Source organism: Kogia breviceps, chromosome 2, assembly GCF_026419965.1.
Source record: "Kogia breviceps isolate mKogBre1 chromosome 2, mKogBre1 haplotype 1, whole genome shotgun sequence".
NCBI classification, from domain to species: domain Eukaryota; kingdom Metazoa; phylum Chordata; class Mammalia; order Artiodactyla; family Physeteridae; genus Kogia; species Kogia breviceps.
Genome location: NC_081311.1, coordinates 398,336 through 411,650, shown reverse-complemented (window position 1 = coordinate 411,650; position 13,315 = coordinate 398,336). Strand labels below are relative to the sequence as shown.

The 13,315-nt window shown below is 65.6% G+C and overlaps 1 protein-coding gene across 1 annotated transcript in view; it reads left to right on the top strand.

Moving 5' to 3' along the window:
- KNDC1 (kinase non-catalytic C-lobe domain containing 1) overlaps nucleotides 1-12,397 on the top strand; it is a 58,975-nt gene extending 46,578 nt beyond the window's left edge. The window contains exons 19-31 of the mRNA XM_067023759.1: nucleotides 438-531; nucleotides 600-697; nucleotides 892-1,112; nucleotides 2,719-2,832; nucleotides 3,475-3,622; nucleotides 3,696-3,875; nucleotides 4,363-4,569; nucleotides 4,987-5,069; nucleotides 5,313-5,463; nucleotides 8,518-8,640; nucleotides 8,722-8,781; nucleotides 9,488-9,645; nucleotides 10,607-12,397. Of these exons, the coding sequence (XP_066879860.1) occupies nucleotides 438-531; nucleotides 600-697; nucleotides 892-1,112; nucleotides 2,719-2,832; nucleotides 3,475-3,622; nucleotides 3,696-3,875; nucleotides 4,363-4,569; nucleotides 4,987-5,069; nucleotides 5,313-5,463; nucleotides 8,518-8,640; nucleotides 8,722-8,781; nucleotides 9,488-9,645; nucleotides 10,607-10,838 (1,869 nt within the window). The 3' untranslated portion in view covers nucleotides 10,839-12,397. The remainder of the gene's footprint in view (nucleotides 1-437; nucleotides 532-599; nucleotides 698-891; nucleotides 1,113-2,718; nucleotides 2,833-3,474; nucleotides 3,623-3,695; nucleotides 3,876-4,362; nucleotides 4,570-4,986; nucleotides 5,070-5,312; nucleotides 5,464-8,517; nucleotides 8,641-8,721; nucleotides 8,782-9,487; nucleotides 9,646-10,606) is intronic.
- Nucleotides 12,398-13,315: the final 918 nt, after the last annotated feature.

The following is a 13,315-nucleotide window of genomic DNA, read 5'->3' as shown; positions in this document are numbered from 1 at the left end:
GGAGCAGAGAAAGCACAGGAGGCATGGACCCAGGTCCCCCCCAGCCCCGACAGTGGGCGTGCTGCCTGGGTATCTCACTGGAAGGCAGGCCATCTGTGGCCGGGACCCCCGGCAGTGGACGCGCCCCACCCAGCTCTGCCCACCTTTCCTCGGGGCGGCTGCGGGGGGCGGGCCACCTGGGGGCGGTAGGAGAGGCTGACGCTCACCGCTGCCTCACACACTTGGCCTCGTTTTTTTAAGCGAGTCCATCGCTTCTGGTTCTTTCCAGTTAGTTTACTGAGACATTTGCTAACCCGTCTGGATGTCCAGTTCCATTGACCAGACGCAGACGTCCCTTCTCTCGCCCGAAGGCCAGCCTCGGGGTCCTGCGTGCAAACCTGCTTCCCCTGAACTGCCAAGGGGTGGGCGCCTGGGGCTCACGGCTCTTTCCTCTCCAGGAGCTAGAGCAGCAGCTCATGATAGAGAAGAGGAACTTCCGGAAAACCCTCAAGTTCTACCAGAAGCTCTTACAGAAGGCGAAGCGGAACAAAGGTAGCCTTGCTGGACGGGGGCCGGGGCCGGGGTTGGGGCCGCATTGGGCTGACTCTGGCCGCCCTCAGGCTCCGACGAGAAGAGCATGTTGTCCAAACTGAAAGGGCAGCTGGAAGAGATGAGGTCCAAGGTGCAGTTCCTCGGGCTGGTCAAGAAGTACCTACAGGCAAGGCCCCCCCTCCCCTCCCTCCAGCGGCCTGGCGCTCGCAGAGCTCCTCCCGCTAAATCCCTGGAAATCGGTCCCTGTGAAAACACACCCGCCCCCGAGAGGCCACCCGCGCCCCCCCCCACCCCCGCCCCGGGTCAGGGCCTGGCTGAGCCGGCAGCAGGTCAACCCAACAGTGGTGACTCGCGCCCCAGGTCATGTACGCGGAGCGGTGGGGCCTGGAGCCCTGCGCCCTGCCCGTGATGGTGAACATCGCGGCCGCCCACTGCGACACGCTGGACTTCAGCCCCCTGGACGAGTCCTCATCCCTCATCTTCTACAACGCCAGCAAGCACCCGCGTGGCGGCCGCCAGAGGAAGGCCCGCGTCCTGCAGGCCGGCACGCCGCTGGGGCTCATGGCCTACCTCTACTCCAGGTGCAGCGGGGAGGGAGGGCGTCTCTGCGCCCCCCAGGCCTTCGGAGACAAAAGCTGGGAGGAAACAGATAGGCCCCGCGGTGGGGGGCGGCGGGGGGGAAAGAGGTGAGAACTCTCGCCTGCCCTCATCTGAGACGGGTTTGCACTTTTTTTTATTTATAAAGTTCCCTTTAAGTTGCCTTGTGTTGGCTCCCGCTGGCCTCCAGGTCCTTGGCTGAGTGGCCTCAGAGCCACGGGCCCTACTGGACCCGCACCTGTGGACCCGGGCGTCTGGGTCAGGTGTGCAGGGGGCGCTTTGAAGGAGAGCCCACGAATGCGGCCGCCGTGACTAACAGCCTGGTGGGCTTCTGAATCTGAACGCAGCCACCTCAGGGGCACCTGGACCCCATCCAGTTTCCTCAGTCAGACACCCCACCCAGAGTTAACGCTGGGCTCCCCGGGGCTGTGGTGAGGTCGGCCCCAGCCAGCTCTCTGCAGCATTTCTGGGCACCAGCGGGGCTTAGGCTCGCGGGATCCCCTAATGATGCAGGTGCGCGGGCTCACCTACCGCGGGAATGGCCAGGCCCCTCCGTCCAGGGTCACAGGGGCCCCCAGGCCACACCCAACCCTGCCAGCCCTCCATCCGCCCTGCCAGCTCCACCTGGCTCCCGGGCACAGGGCAGCCTCCTCCAGGGCCCGGCCCCCTCCCGGGCCCCATCAGGGCTGAGTACAGACCTCCCAGACGATGGTGGAAGCCTCACCCCAGCGTGGACTTTCAGGGACTCATGACACCACTTCGGAGCCCCCGGGGTCTTCTTTGGGCTGGAGGTGTGGTGACCCCAGACCGCTGGCTCTTGGCAGCCAGTGGGGAGCAGGGGCCCTCCTGGGGCAGCTGCTTCTCCCCGCTCCCTGGCCCGTTCCCCCGAGATGGGCTGACTGGGGCTCCTGCTGGCGGGGCTCCGGGCTGCCCCTCTGACTCCGGCCTCCTCTGCAACGTGGGACATCACACGCTGCCACAGGCACCGTGCTTCCCAGAAGACAAGCGCGCGCGCGCACGTGCGCACCGCTACCACAGGGCGTGCTGCGCATCCTGTGCGAGCACAGCATCTCCGAGGGGGCACGGGCTCATCCCTGCAGACCCCATGGGTGTCCCCTCTGCGGGGCGCTGAACCCGGTCTGCCTAGTCCCCGGCCTGAGCCAGGCCGCAACGTCCCAGGCAGAGGCTCCCTCATTCCTGGACCCCCACCTCTCTCTCTCGCTCCCCTGGCTCCCTGGGGCACTCCGAGGTGGGGGACCCTCCCCGAGGGGCGAGGACCCTCGCGCCCTCAGCCGCCTGTTTCCTAACAGTGATTTCCGGCTGAGGCTGGGCCACTGCTGTGGCCTAGCTTTCTGAATCGTGTCTAAAAGACACAGTGAGGGCCTTAAAAACCGGATGTTGCAGAAGTCCTCAGACTCGCCACATTTAGGAAGTCCTAACGTGATTGGTGCTCCCCCCGCTTCTTTCTGAGCGGCGCCCCTGCTGGCCTCCCTCCTGGCAAGGGGCTCACGCGCACACTCGCCCACCCTGGGACCGCGGGGCTGGGGGAGCCGGGCCGCGTCCTGGCGGCTCACTGCCCCCTCCCCGCAGCGACGCCTTCCTGGAGGGCTACGTGCAGCAGTTCCTGTACACCTTCCGCTACTTCTGCAGCCCCCACGACTTCCTGCACTTCCTGCTGGACCGCATCAGCAGCACCTTGTCCAGGTACCTGCCCACCCTGACGAGGAGGAGGCCAGAGCCGCCGGGAAGGCCCGGGCGAGGGCAGAGAAGGGGAGCGGGGCGCAGACGGGCCGCGGGAAAGGGGCAGGAGTGTCAGGGGACGGCGGCGGGGAGGCGGAGGGCGGGTGCTGGGACAGGCGGGAAGATGGTGAGTACCAGGCCCGCGGGCTGGGGGAGGGCAGCTGGGGTCCCGCGGGCCTCAGCCCAGCAGGTGGGGTCAACAAGGGAGGGGGTGGTGGGCAGTGCTGGACGCACTCTGGCCCTCTGAGCTGGCCTGTCCTCGCGCCCCAGACTCCGCACAAGCCCAGGCCAGGAGCCCCGGGAGGGGAGGGACTCATGGGAGACCCCAGCCCCCTGCTTCCCCACACGCAGAGCCGGGCTCCCGCCCTGCCTCTTGGGACGCCTTCCAGCCCCTGGGTGCCGACTGTGAGGGTGGCAGGGGCTCCAGGACAGGCAACAGGTGGGGGGCGGCGCTGCCCCGCCCCCATCACCAGGTGGGTGGGCTCGGTGGGGCTAAAGTGCCGCGAAGACAGAGCCGCGCTCAGACCCCACGCACCCGCTGGCTTGGGTGTGACGCCAGGCGGGCGCGGGGGGACCTGTGTGGCTCAGGCCTCCATCTGCCCCCAGGGCCCACCAGGATCCCACCTCCACCTCCTCCAAGATCTACAGGCGCAGCTTCTGCCTCCTGCAGGCCTGGCTGGAGGACTGCTACGCCGTGGACTTCAGGAGGGACGCCGGGCTCCTGGGGAGGCTCCAGGACTACCTCGCCTCCCAGGTGAGGGCGCGGCTCGGGGAGCGGGGCCACAGCCCCTCTGGAGCAGCGGGCGACCCGGCGTGCTTCTGTCCAGATCCTGCCCCTGGACGGCTCCGCAGAGCCCCTGCTGGGCCTCCTGGAGGTGGGCACCGAGCGGCGGGCTGAGGGCGCCCCGCGCAGCACAGACCTGCAGGACCCCAAGGAGGCGGAGGACGCCACCAGGCCCCTCAACGCCCTGTGGAAAAGGCTCTCGGAGGACGGCGTCTCCCGGAAGGTGCGTCCTTTCCCAGGGAGCCGGCGTGGGGACACCGCCTACGCAGGCACACACACGCACGTGCTCATGTGCACACACACGCGTGCCCTGGTCCACACACACACACACACGGACAGGCACACGTGCTGCCAGCCCTGGGCACCAGCCCTCTGGGCCTGGCACTTCCTGTCCCCGGCCCTGGACAAGGACAGCAGAGGGCGCGCCAGGGGCTCACAGCACCCCGCCTCCCTGACTCTGGGGCCAAGGCGGGGGCGGGAAATGGCCTGGGACGGGAGCATGGCTGAGGGGACCTCACCGTGATACGTGCAGACAGCCCCATCCATGAAATGACCAGGACAGGCATCCTCGACCCAGCATGGCCGCAGGCGGGACGGATTTGCCCTGTGGCTCTAGCTGAGCCAGGCTTTGAGGTCCTGCGCCTGGGCCCCGCCCCACCCCGCCCTAACCTGGAGGGGACCCTCCGGGGCTTGGCCTTCCTGACCTGCAGAGCTTCCCCTGGCGGCTGTCCCGGGGCAACGGGCTGGCACTGCCCCACCACAAGGAGCGCCAGTACAGCATTGCATCCGCCCTGCCCAAGCCCTGCTTCTTCGAGGACTTCTATGGCCCCTACGCCAGGGCCGGCGAGAAGGGCCCCTACTTCCTGACTGAGTACAGCACGCACCAGCTCTTCAGCCAGCTGACACTGCTGCAGCAGGTGAGGGCAGAGGCTGGCACTGCGGCAGCGGGTGAGCGAGTGGACGCTGAAGGCCCTCAGCAAGGGTGCCACGTGCACAGGCCCCACGAGGTCCCACAGGGCGCACACACACCCCTGCGTGCTGGAGGGCGCCCTTCCCTGCAGGCCGGGCGGGGGGACCGCGAGTGCTAGGCCCTCCCTCCTGGAACTGGGCGCCCAGCACCGAGGTGCCCCTTCCCAGGCCCCCCGGGCATCCTGGGCCCCAATCACTTGGCAGGTGACAGCAGGGAAAGGGACCGAGCGACCCCTCCCCGCCGCCCCTGTTGTCTGGGTGGACGTGCGGAGTCCCTGGTGGCCCAGCCCTGTGACTGCAAATGCCCACCCCACCCCCCCTCGGGCCCCGGCGCCACCTGACCTCTGCGTCCTTGTCCCCGGCAGGAGTTGTTTCACAAGTGCCACCCCGTCCACTTCTTAAACTCTCGGGCCCTGGGCGTCACGGACAAAAGTGTGGCCGTCCCCAAGTGAGTGTCCGGCGTGGCTGTCAGAGAAGCCTGGGATGCAGGGCTGGCCGGAGGGTCTTGGGGCCTCACCCAAGCGTCTCCTGGACACTCCCAGCGGAAGGGCGAAACCTGTGGTGCCCGGCTAGACCCCCACCTCGCGGGGCCCGTCCCGCCAGCCTCCTGGGCCAAGCGCCACCCCGGGTCCTGGCCGGGCCGAGCGCCACCCCGGGTCCTGGCTGGGACGTGCGCCTGCGTCTCTTGCAGAGCCAGCTCCTCTGAGGCTCTGTCGGCCAAAACCTGCAGCTTATTTCTGCCCAACTACGTCCAGGACAAGTACCTGCTACAGCTCTTAAGAAGCGCAGACGACGTCAGCACCTGGGTGGCCGCCGAAATCGTGACCAGCCTCTCCTCCAAGGTCGGTGCCCTCAGCTCTGGCCCCAGCGCAGAGTCGGGGCTGCTGGCAGCGAGGGCACCTCCCTGGGAGACCCCCTCTGCTGGGGGCGCACGGGGGCTCCAGGCCCACCCAGGCCTGTCCCCGCGGCGCAGACACGCAGACCTCACCCAGGCACACCCCCACTCACGGCTAGACGCGGCGTCACACACGCTAACACAGCCCCCGCGTGCTCCCACGCTCCTCCTGCCTCGGTCGCGACGCAGGGCTGGGAACGGACCCGCTGGCCTGAGCTCTCGTGGCCGCTGTCACAACAGCACGGGGGCACGTGTGTCCTCGGCCAAACACTGGTCAGTGGTCCCATCAAGGGGAGGCTCCTCTGGGTCCCACAGGCCTCGGCCTGGACCCACCCACCTGCTTCAGGGCCAGCACCTCCCTCGGGTCCCAGCCAGGGAGGAAGGGGCAGCGGGCGGGCCGAGTGCCCCAGAGGCCACCCAGCAAGCACCCTGCTGCCAAGGCCTCCGACGTGCTTCCACCTGAGGCCAGACGCAGGTGGGGGGTCACAGGGTCCGGCCTGTGGGACGTGGCCACGTGGAGGAAGCGGTGGGGACCACAGGGCTCCCGCTGTGTCACACGGCCCCTTCCCGCGGGTGCACGCCCACCGCCTCCCCGGCCCGAAGAATCAGCTCCCCAGGCATGAGCCCCTGGAGTGGGCTGAGCACGAAGGGGGAGCTCGGGGCAGGGCACCCTGTTCTGTCCCAGGAGCTGCCCCAGAGCCCTCCGCCGCCACCACCTCCCCGTGAGACGGCGAAGCCCGGACGTGCCCGTTCCAGCATTAAGAGCCTCTGCGACGTGTCTTTCCTTTTCCAGTATTCCTCTGTGTCCCCCAAGCCCCTGGGGGCGACCCCAAGGCCCATGAACAAATGCAGAGTTTTCCACTCTTTCCCCTTTTCGGGAGACTTTTCTTTAAGGGTTTATCAGCTGACAGATAGACCCGTCCCGACTTCTGCCGGGATGTGGCCTGGCCCCCCTCCCCCACCCGGCTCGGTCCAATCCACGATGGTATCGTGAGGGACATCAAAGTGCAGCTTCCCCCGACCAGGGGCATCACACGGGGCCTGGGTGCTCGGGCTTCCTAGGGGACCTCGGCTACCAGGGAGTCCTCAGCCCAGAGCCTCTGCAGCTGCCCCGCCCACAGGTCACCACAAGGGGCGCCGGCGTCCCCAGGCCGCAGGACGGAACGGTCTTCAGACCCACCTGGGACGCACCCGGGGTCAGCGCCTGGCGGGAAGGAACCACTCGCGGTGACCAAACCCTCCCCATTGCGTGAACGCTGCCCCGTCCCTGTGAGCAGAGGTCGGAGGGAGGACTGTTCTGGGGGCAGTGCCGCCTCAGCAGGGACAGGACAGCGCAGGGACCGAGGGGACAAAGCGCCAGGAGTTCTCAGGAAGCCATGTGGCACCTTCGGCAAACGTGCTGATCGAGTTCGGAAATACACGTTGTCCCACACGTTGGGCGTCACTCGCTGTCAGAACGACCCGGAGCCCGACTTCTACGTTCATAAACGCTGGTCTCAGAAAGATTCGTCACAGCTCAAATGTCGAGCCGGAGAATGTAACGGAAGGCTGATGAAAGCCCTCAGTGATAACAGCGCGTTCCTTCCAGATCACAGCCTGGGATGGAGGCGGGGGGAGGGGGGGGCAGGTGAGACAGTGGAAATACAAGGTCAAGAGGAAAAGGAAACAGTGTAGAGTTTCTCACCTTCAAGAAAAGCTTCCCTTTTTGTAGATGAATAATGGTCGGACTGAAAGCAAATCAGGGCTCTGGCTTCATCAGACAGGTGTAAAGTGACGGAACCCGAGAGCCAAGCGAAGGAAGCAACCTGCTATCCGTCGATGGACGAACACATGGTACATCATATCCACCCTGCGAAAATATTCAGCCCTATGAGGGAGCCAGATGGTGACAGAGGCCACGACGGCTGAGCCTGGCGGGCGGGACGCCAGTCCCAAGAGCAGACCCACCGTGTGACTTGACTGGTACGAGGCTCAGCCGTGAGGGGACAGCTCTGCCTGGACGGGCTGGAAACCGCCTACTTTGCATCCATCTGAACCTATGAAGAAAATGATGAGGAGTCAACATAAGAAGCAGGAGTGGGTAGGGCGTCCCTGGTGGCGCAGTGGTTGAGAGTCCGCCTGCCGATGCAGGAGACACGGGTTCGTGCCCTGGTCCGGGAAGATCCCACATGCCGCGGAGCAACTAAGCCCGTGAGCCATGGCCGCTAGGCCTGCGCGTCCGGAGCCTGTGCTCCGCAACGGGAGAGGCCACAACAGTGAGAGGCCCGCGTACCGCAAAAAAAAAAAAAAAAAAAAAAAAGAAGCAGGAGTGGGTAGATGTTTTTCGAGATCCTTTAAGAGGCACTCAAGCCAGACAGCTGGGAGGCGACGGTGCTGAGTGACCCCCAGGGCCCGTCCTGTGACCCAGACAAGGGTCAAGCCCAGCAGAAGGGTGTCTGGTTGGGACCCGCAGGCGATGTTCCCACCTGAAGGATGTCCCTGGCCATGGCGACAGTCCACAGGGTGAGGCAGCTCTGAAATGAGGGGTCAGCTGAAATCTCCAGAATCTTCCAGAAGTTGCTGGAACTGTGCAAAATCCACGCGCTAACTGTGGGGCCGTGAGGCAGGCCTCTCAGGTCTGCTCGGAGAGAACCCCACTGGGGCAGCAGAGGCTGCCGGTCCGGTGAATCTGCCCTGCCAACCAGCAACCCCTGAGGCGCCGCAACCCCGTCCCGCCGCGGACTCGGCCGGGCAGACGAGAAGCTGAAATAGGCTCCCCGTTTGCCTCTGGACACCTCGGCTCCATCTCCCCGAGTGGGGGTGCCCTTCCTGCTCCCCGCATTTTTCCTGAGCAGAGATCTGTCCCGGGAGAGAAGTGAGATGGACTTTGCACACCTTTGAGCCTTTGTTTTCTGGGCCCCCGACCCCCTCCCCTGCACGGAGGTGGGCGCACCCCCCTGCCCTGTGCCCCGGTCCCTCGTCTGAGACGGGGGACGCTGAGTGTCTTGCTCTCTGGTCTCAGCTGCAGGTGAACCTGCTCTCCAAGTTTCTGCTGCTTGCCAAGTCTTGCTACGAGCAGAGGAACTTCGCAACAGCCATGCAGATCCTGGGCGGCCTGGAGCAGCCGGCCGTGCGGCGGTGCCCTGTGAGTCACCGGGGGCCCGGCGGCAGCCACGCAGTGGGCACACACAGGGCCGTGGGAGTTTCACCTGTGCTTTTGTTCTAGGCCTGGAGAATCCTACCCGCAAAGATAGCGGAGATCATGGAGGAGCTGAAAGCCGTGGAGGTACCCCTCGGTCCCGGGGGAGGGGGGGGGTCGCCCGGCAGATCCTGTATCGTGGCGCCCACCTCACGGCCCCCTCAGAATCGTGCGTGGCCCCCGCATCTCCCCCGGGGCCTCGGCCGCTCAGCTGGGCAGAGGTGGCAGGGTTGCTCCAGGGCCGTGATTCCAGCCTGGGGTGCAGGTGCCCTGAAGCCCTGCCTGAGCTTGGCCGACCTACCTGCCCCCCGGCCGCCCCTCATGAGACCCTAAACGAGGACACGCCCTCTGGATGAGGGGCGTCTCCCAGACTGAGGAGGCGGAGCGGCCTGCAGCCGGCCCCACACTCTGCCGGTGGGGGGACTGCTGTGTGTCCTCGGTTGCCACCGCACCCAGGGGTCCCTGCGGCCGGCCAGCCCGGCTCCCAGTCTAATTTGGGCAGGGGGGTCACCTGGCTCTTTTCTGGAGAGGAATTTGCCACCAGCAGCGGGAAGCGCACAGCTTTCCGGTGGGGGTCAGTGTTCCTTTTGTGTCTGCAAGCTTTAGACATCTGCACTTTCCCCAACCCAAGAGCCAAGGTACATTTTGGACTGGCTGATAAACCGGGGTGCTGTAGCCCCCATGCAGCAGGAATACAGGCGCCAGCTGGGATTGGCCAGGCTGAGCCGGCCCCCGCTGGGCACCTGGGCTGACCTCTCACCTGTCCGTCGGCCCCCCCCTGGCCACGCCCCAGGTCTTCCTGAAGAGCGACAGCCTGTGTCTGATGGAAGGACGGCGCTTCAGGGCCCAGCCCACCCTGCCCTCAGCCCACCTCCTGGCCATGCACATCCAGCAGCTGGAGACAGGGGGCTTCACCATGACCAACGGGGCCCACAGGTGGAGCAAGCTCAGGTGAGGGGCCCACAGGTGAAACAACCCAGGTGAGGGATCCCCAGGTAGCACAAGGCAGGTAAGGGGCCCGAAGGTGAGCGAGCCAGGTGAAGGGCCGCCCCCATCTCTCCTGTTCCTCTGAGGCCTGGGCCGCCTTGCCCCTCACCCAGCCCTCACCCCAGCCCAGGCCTCCACACCCTCTCCCCTGGGTGACCTCCAGCCACCTCCTTCTCCACAAACAAGGGGTGAACAGTTCGCACAGTCCAGCGTCCACGGCCCCAAACACTGCCCCAAGGTTGCCGTGACCTTCCTTCCTACTGGGAGATCCAGGCGCACCCAGAACGCCACCTCTGTGCGACCACCCTCCAGACCCCCCGAGCCGCGTCTCCCCTCCCTCTCTCCCTGCCTCTGCTGCCCCCCTTGGGGGCCCTCTGTAGAGCTGTCCGGAGGATTCAGAGCCAGCCCCCACCGTTCAACTGCCCTGCACACCTGCGGAGCCCCACCTGGGCGGAGCAGACTGGGGGGCTGCTGGTGACGACCCACCACCGCGACCCTGCCAGGCCCTCAGACACTCCCAGCCAAGGCGATCCTTGCTCCTTCTGGCCTCGGAAGGCGCAGGGGTGCCCTCGGAAGCCCACCCTGGGGCCGGCCGCTCCTTAGGAGCTCCAGGCCCACGTCCCCCCGCAGCGCCCCAGGCCCGCACTGCCTCTCAGGACAGTGCCAGCCTGTCTCCAGGGAGACCCTCCCCCACGACCTTTCACCCCACTCCATCCTCTCCCCCCACTTCATCGTCCACATGGCAGTCAGGTGGAGGCTGGGCAGGACTCCTCAGGGGGGTCAAGGGCGGACTGGTCCCTCGGAGTCTGGACTTGGATGCGGCCTGGTTGGGACAGTGCCCGACAGCAGGCTGGGAACCCACTGGCTGCAGACGCTGCCCCCGTGACTTGTGCAAACTCCCGTTTCGTTTCTTCCCCCAACACAGAAACATCGCCAAGGTGGCGAGCCAGGTCCACGCGTTCCAGGAGAACCCCTACACGTTCGCCCCCGACCCCAAGCTGCAGTCCCACCTCAAGCAGAGAATCGCCCGATTCAGCGGGGCCGACATCTCCGTTCTGGCCGAGGACAGCAGGGCTGGCTCCCACCAGGTGGCCAGCGAGAAGCACTCCAAGAAGATTCAGGACAAGCTGCGGAGAATGAAAGCCACGTTCCAATAGCGCAGGACAGCGGGTCTGGGTGTGGAGTCCACACCGAGGACAGACCTGGGGTGGAAGGGGCCGTGCCTGCTGTGTCAGGCGGGGACCCCCACAGCCCAGGAGGGGCACCGGGGCGGGGGCGGGGGCTCACACCCAGACCCGAGAGACGGCGCCAGGAGAGGCTGAGGGGGGTTTCTAGAATTTTGAAATTAAATTTAAAGATTTAAAACGTAAACCAAAATAGGGTAAGCTCGCTCCCCAGGAGCCGAATACCCATTTATATTTCTCAAAGATAAACAGCTTTCACCTGATTCTCTGGCCATTCAGCCCCCAGAGACCCCGCACCCCAGCACCCAGCTCAGGCTTTACACCCAGGTGCCCACTGAGCAGTGTTCCCGCGAGTCTGACGTATGTCTGCCCAACAACGAAGGGCCGAGTCGGACCTCTGACCCCCCTGCCAACCACAGATTCCAGGGGGCTCTGAAACCTTCCCTTGGGACCCCTGAGGCTTCCCGGGGCCCAAGCCCCACCCTGGGCTCAAGTCCCTCCCTCAGCCCCAACCCCCGGCTACTCACCCAGGCCCAGATGCGGGTGCCAGAGCCTCGCAGCCCTTCCCGCCAAAAGGCCCGGCCTCGCCTCCGCCCCAGCCTGCCTCCTGCTGCCGGCGAGTGCCTCGTGGCTCCACACTGGCAGCTCCCAAGTGCCCCGTGGCCCCTGTGCCCACGCCCCACCACCGAGAGCACTTCTTGGTGGGGCAGGTATACCTGGGCCGAGGTTCTGCTTGCAAAGCACGCAGGACTCGGACAGCCGCTCCAATGCAGAGGGACAGCCTCAGGGGCCCTGAGAGCTTCCTCTGCCCTACCTGGGGGCCTGGGGGCTGTAGGGCCACGGTCGGGTCCCCCCTTCTTCAGCAGCCATGCATGTGATGCCCACGCCCACGCCTAGCTCCCGAGGCTGGCCGCCACCAGCGCTTTCTGACGAGGAAATGAAGTCTGCTGCCTCGGTGGTACCAAGCTCTTCCCCAGGGCTGTTTCCAAACCGCGCTCGGCCAGGGGCACGGGACCAGGACAGCACGTCACACCTCCACAGCAGGGAGGCGAGAGCCCTGGCACCATCCCAGGCACCAACGTTTTTACGTTGCAAATCGCTGCAAGACCCAAGACTGTTCTTTTAAGTTTTAGAATTAGTGATTCTTTAGCGCAGCCAGCTCGTGGTATTTCTAGGAAAACCATCACCTGTGATAAAACACTGAATTTCTGTTGTCAAGATGTGTTTTCCCACATAAATTCACGCGCGACATGTACGTCCCGCTTTCGTGGAACACGGGGGGCACTCCTGGCCCTGCAAACGTGGCTTTTATATGAGAATGTGGTTCTGCAGATCAGCTCCTACATTTGCAGGATTTGAGTTCAACAAAGATAGCGCCACAAAGCCTGAAATGAAGTTAGCATCCAGCGCAAATAAACATTCCAACCGCACCGGTTTGTCTGGGGGAGCGGCCAGGCTTCGGCTCCAGCACGACTGTCTGCATGTCGCCCTCACGCGCGGTTTAGGTTTCTAAATAAAGTCATTTCTACCAAGATGGCCTCCGCGGACTCCCGGTGTTTACCTGCTCCGTGGGTCAGGGTGGCTCCTCTGAGCCGGACGAAGACGTCTTCAGGGCTGCTCGTGAAGGCGGGAGGGGACGAGGGGGCTCAGGCCACGGCGATGTCCCCCGACGGTGCTCAGAGGGCCAACCCCCCCCACCCGGGGCCCACGAGCAGGCGGACTCGCCCCGCTGCCCGGGACATACCTGCCGCTGGAGGAGGAGACAGCCAACCTCCCACAGCCGCTGACCTGCCGAGGCCTCCGGGCACCACGGCCCGCGCCTGCCCGCCACAAGCCCTGCCCATCCTGGCGTCCGGCCACCCAGACCTTGTCCGCAGCCCACAGGCCAGACAGCAGGCTCATCCTCGCCGGGGGCAGGCTGAGGTGTTCCCGGGGCTTGGTCACCACTGGGAAGGGTCCCAGTGGAAGAGCTAAGGGTTGGTGGACACCAACAAAGACGGGGAGACGGTGGGGTCGTGTTACTGTGGACGGTAGCTGCCGTGGTCACATGGCTCTGGAGTCTGGGCCGGGGCGGGGTGTCCTCAGCCACCTTAGAACCACTAGACCCCGGTCCCTCCTCCTCCCGAGACACGATTAAAGCACCAGGAAGACCGGCTCTCCCTTCACTACACCGGCTCTGATCACATCAATACGTTTTTCTGAAAACTGCCAGCCAGCACCCCAGCCAGGCCCCCCAGCCCCGTGCAGCCTCTCCTACGCTGAATGGAGCCCAGCCCTGCGCACCCAGGCTCTGGGGAGGCCCCCGCCACAAACGGGGTCCCACTCCGCTGCGCACAGCAGGCTGGGATCAAGCCCCAGGCAGCCCCCGGGCCGGCGCCAGCACCCGCCCCTTGGAGAAGGCCGGTGGGACCCCGGCAGCCAGGCCATCGCCTGGGACACGGGCTTGGAGT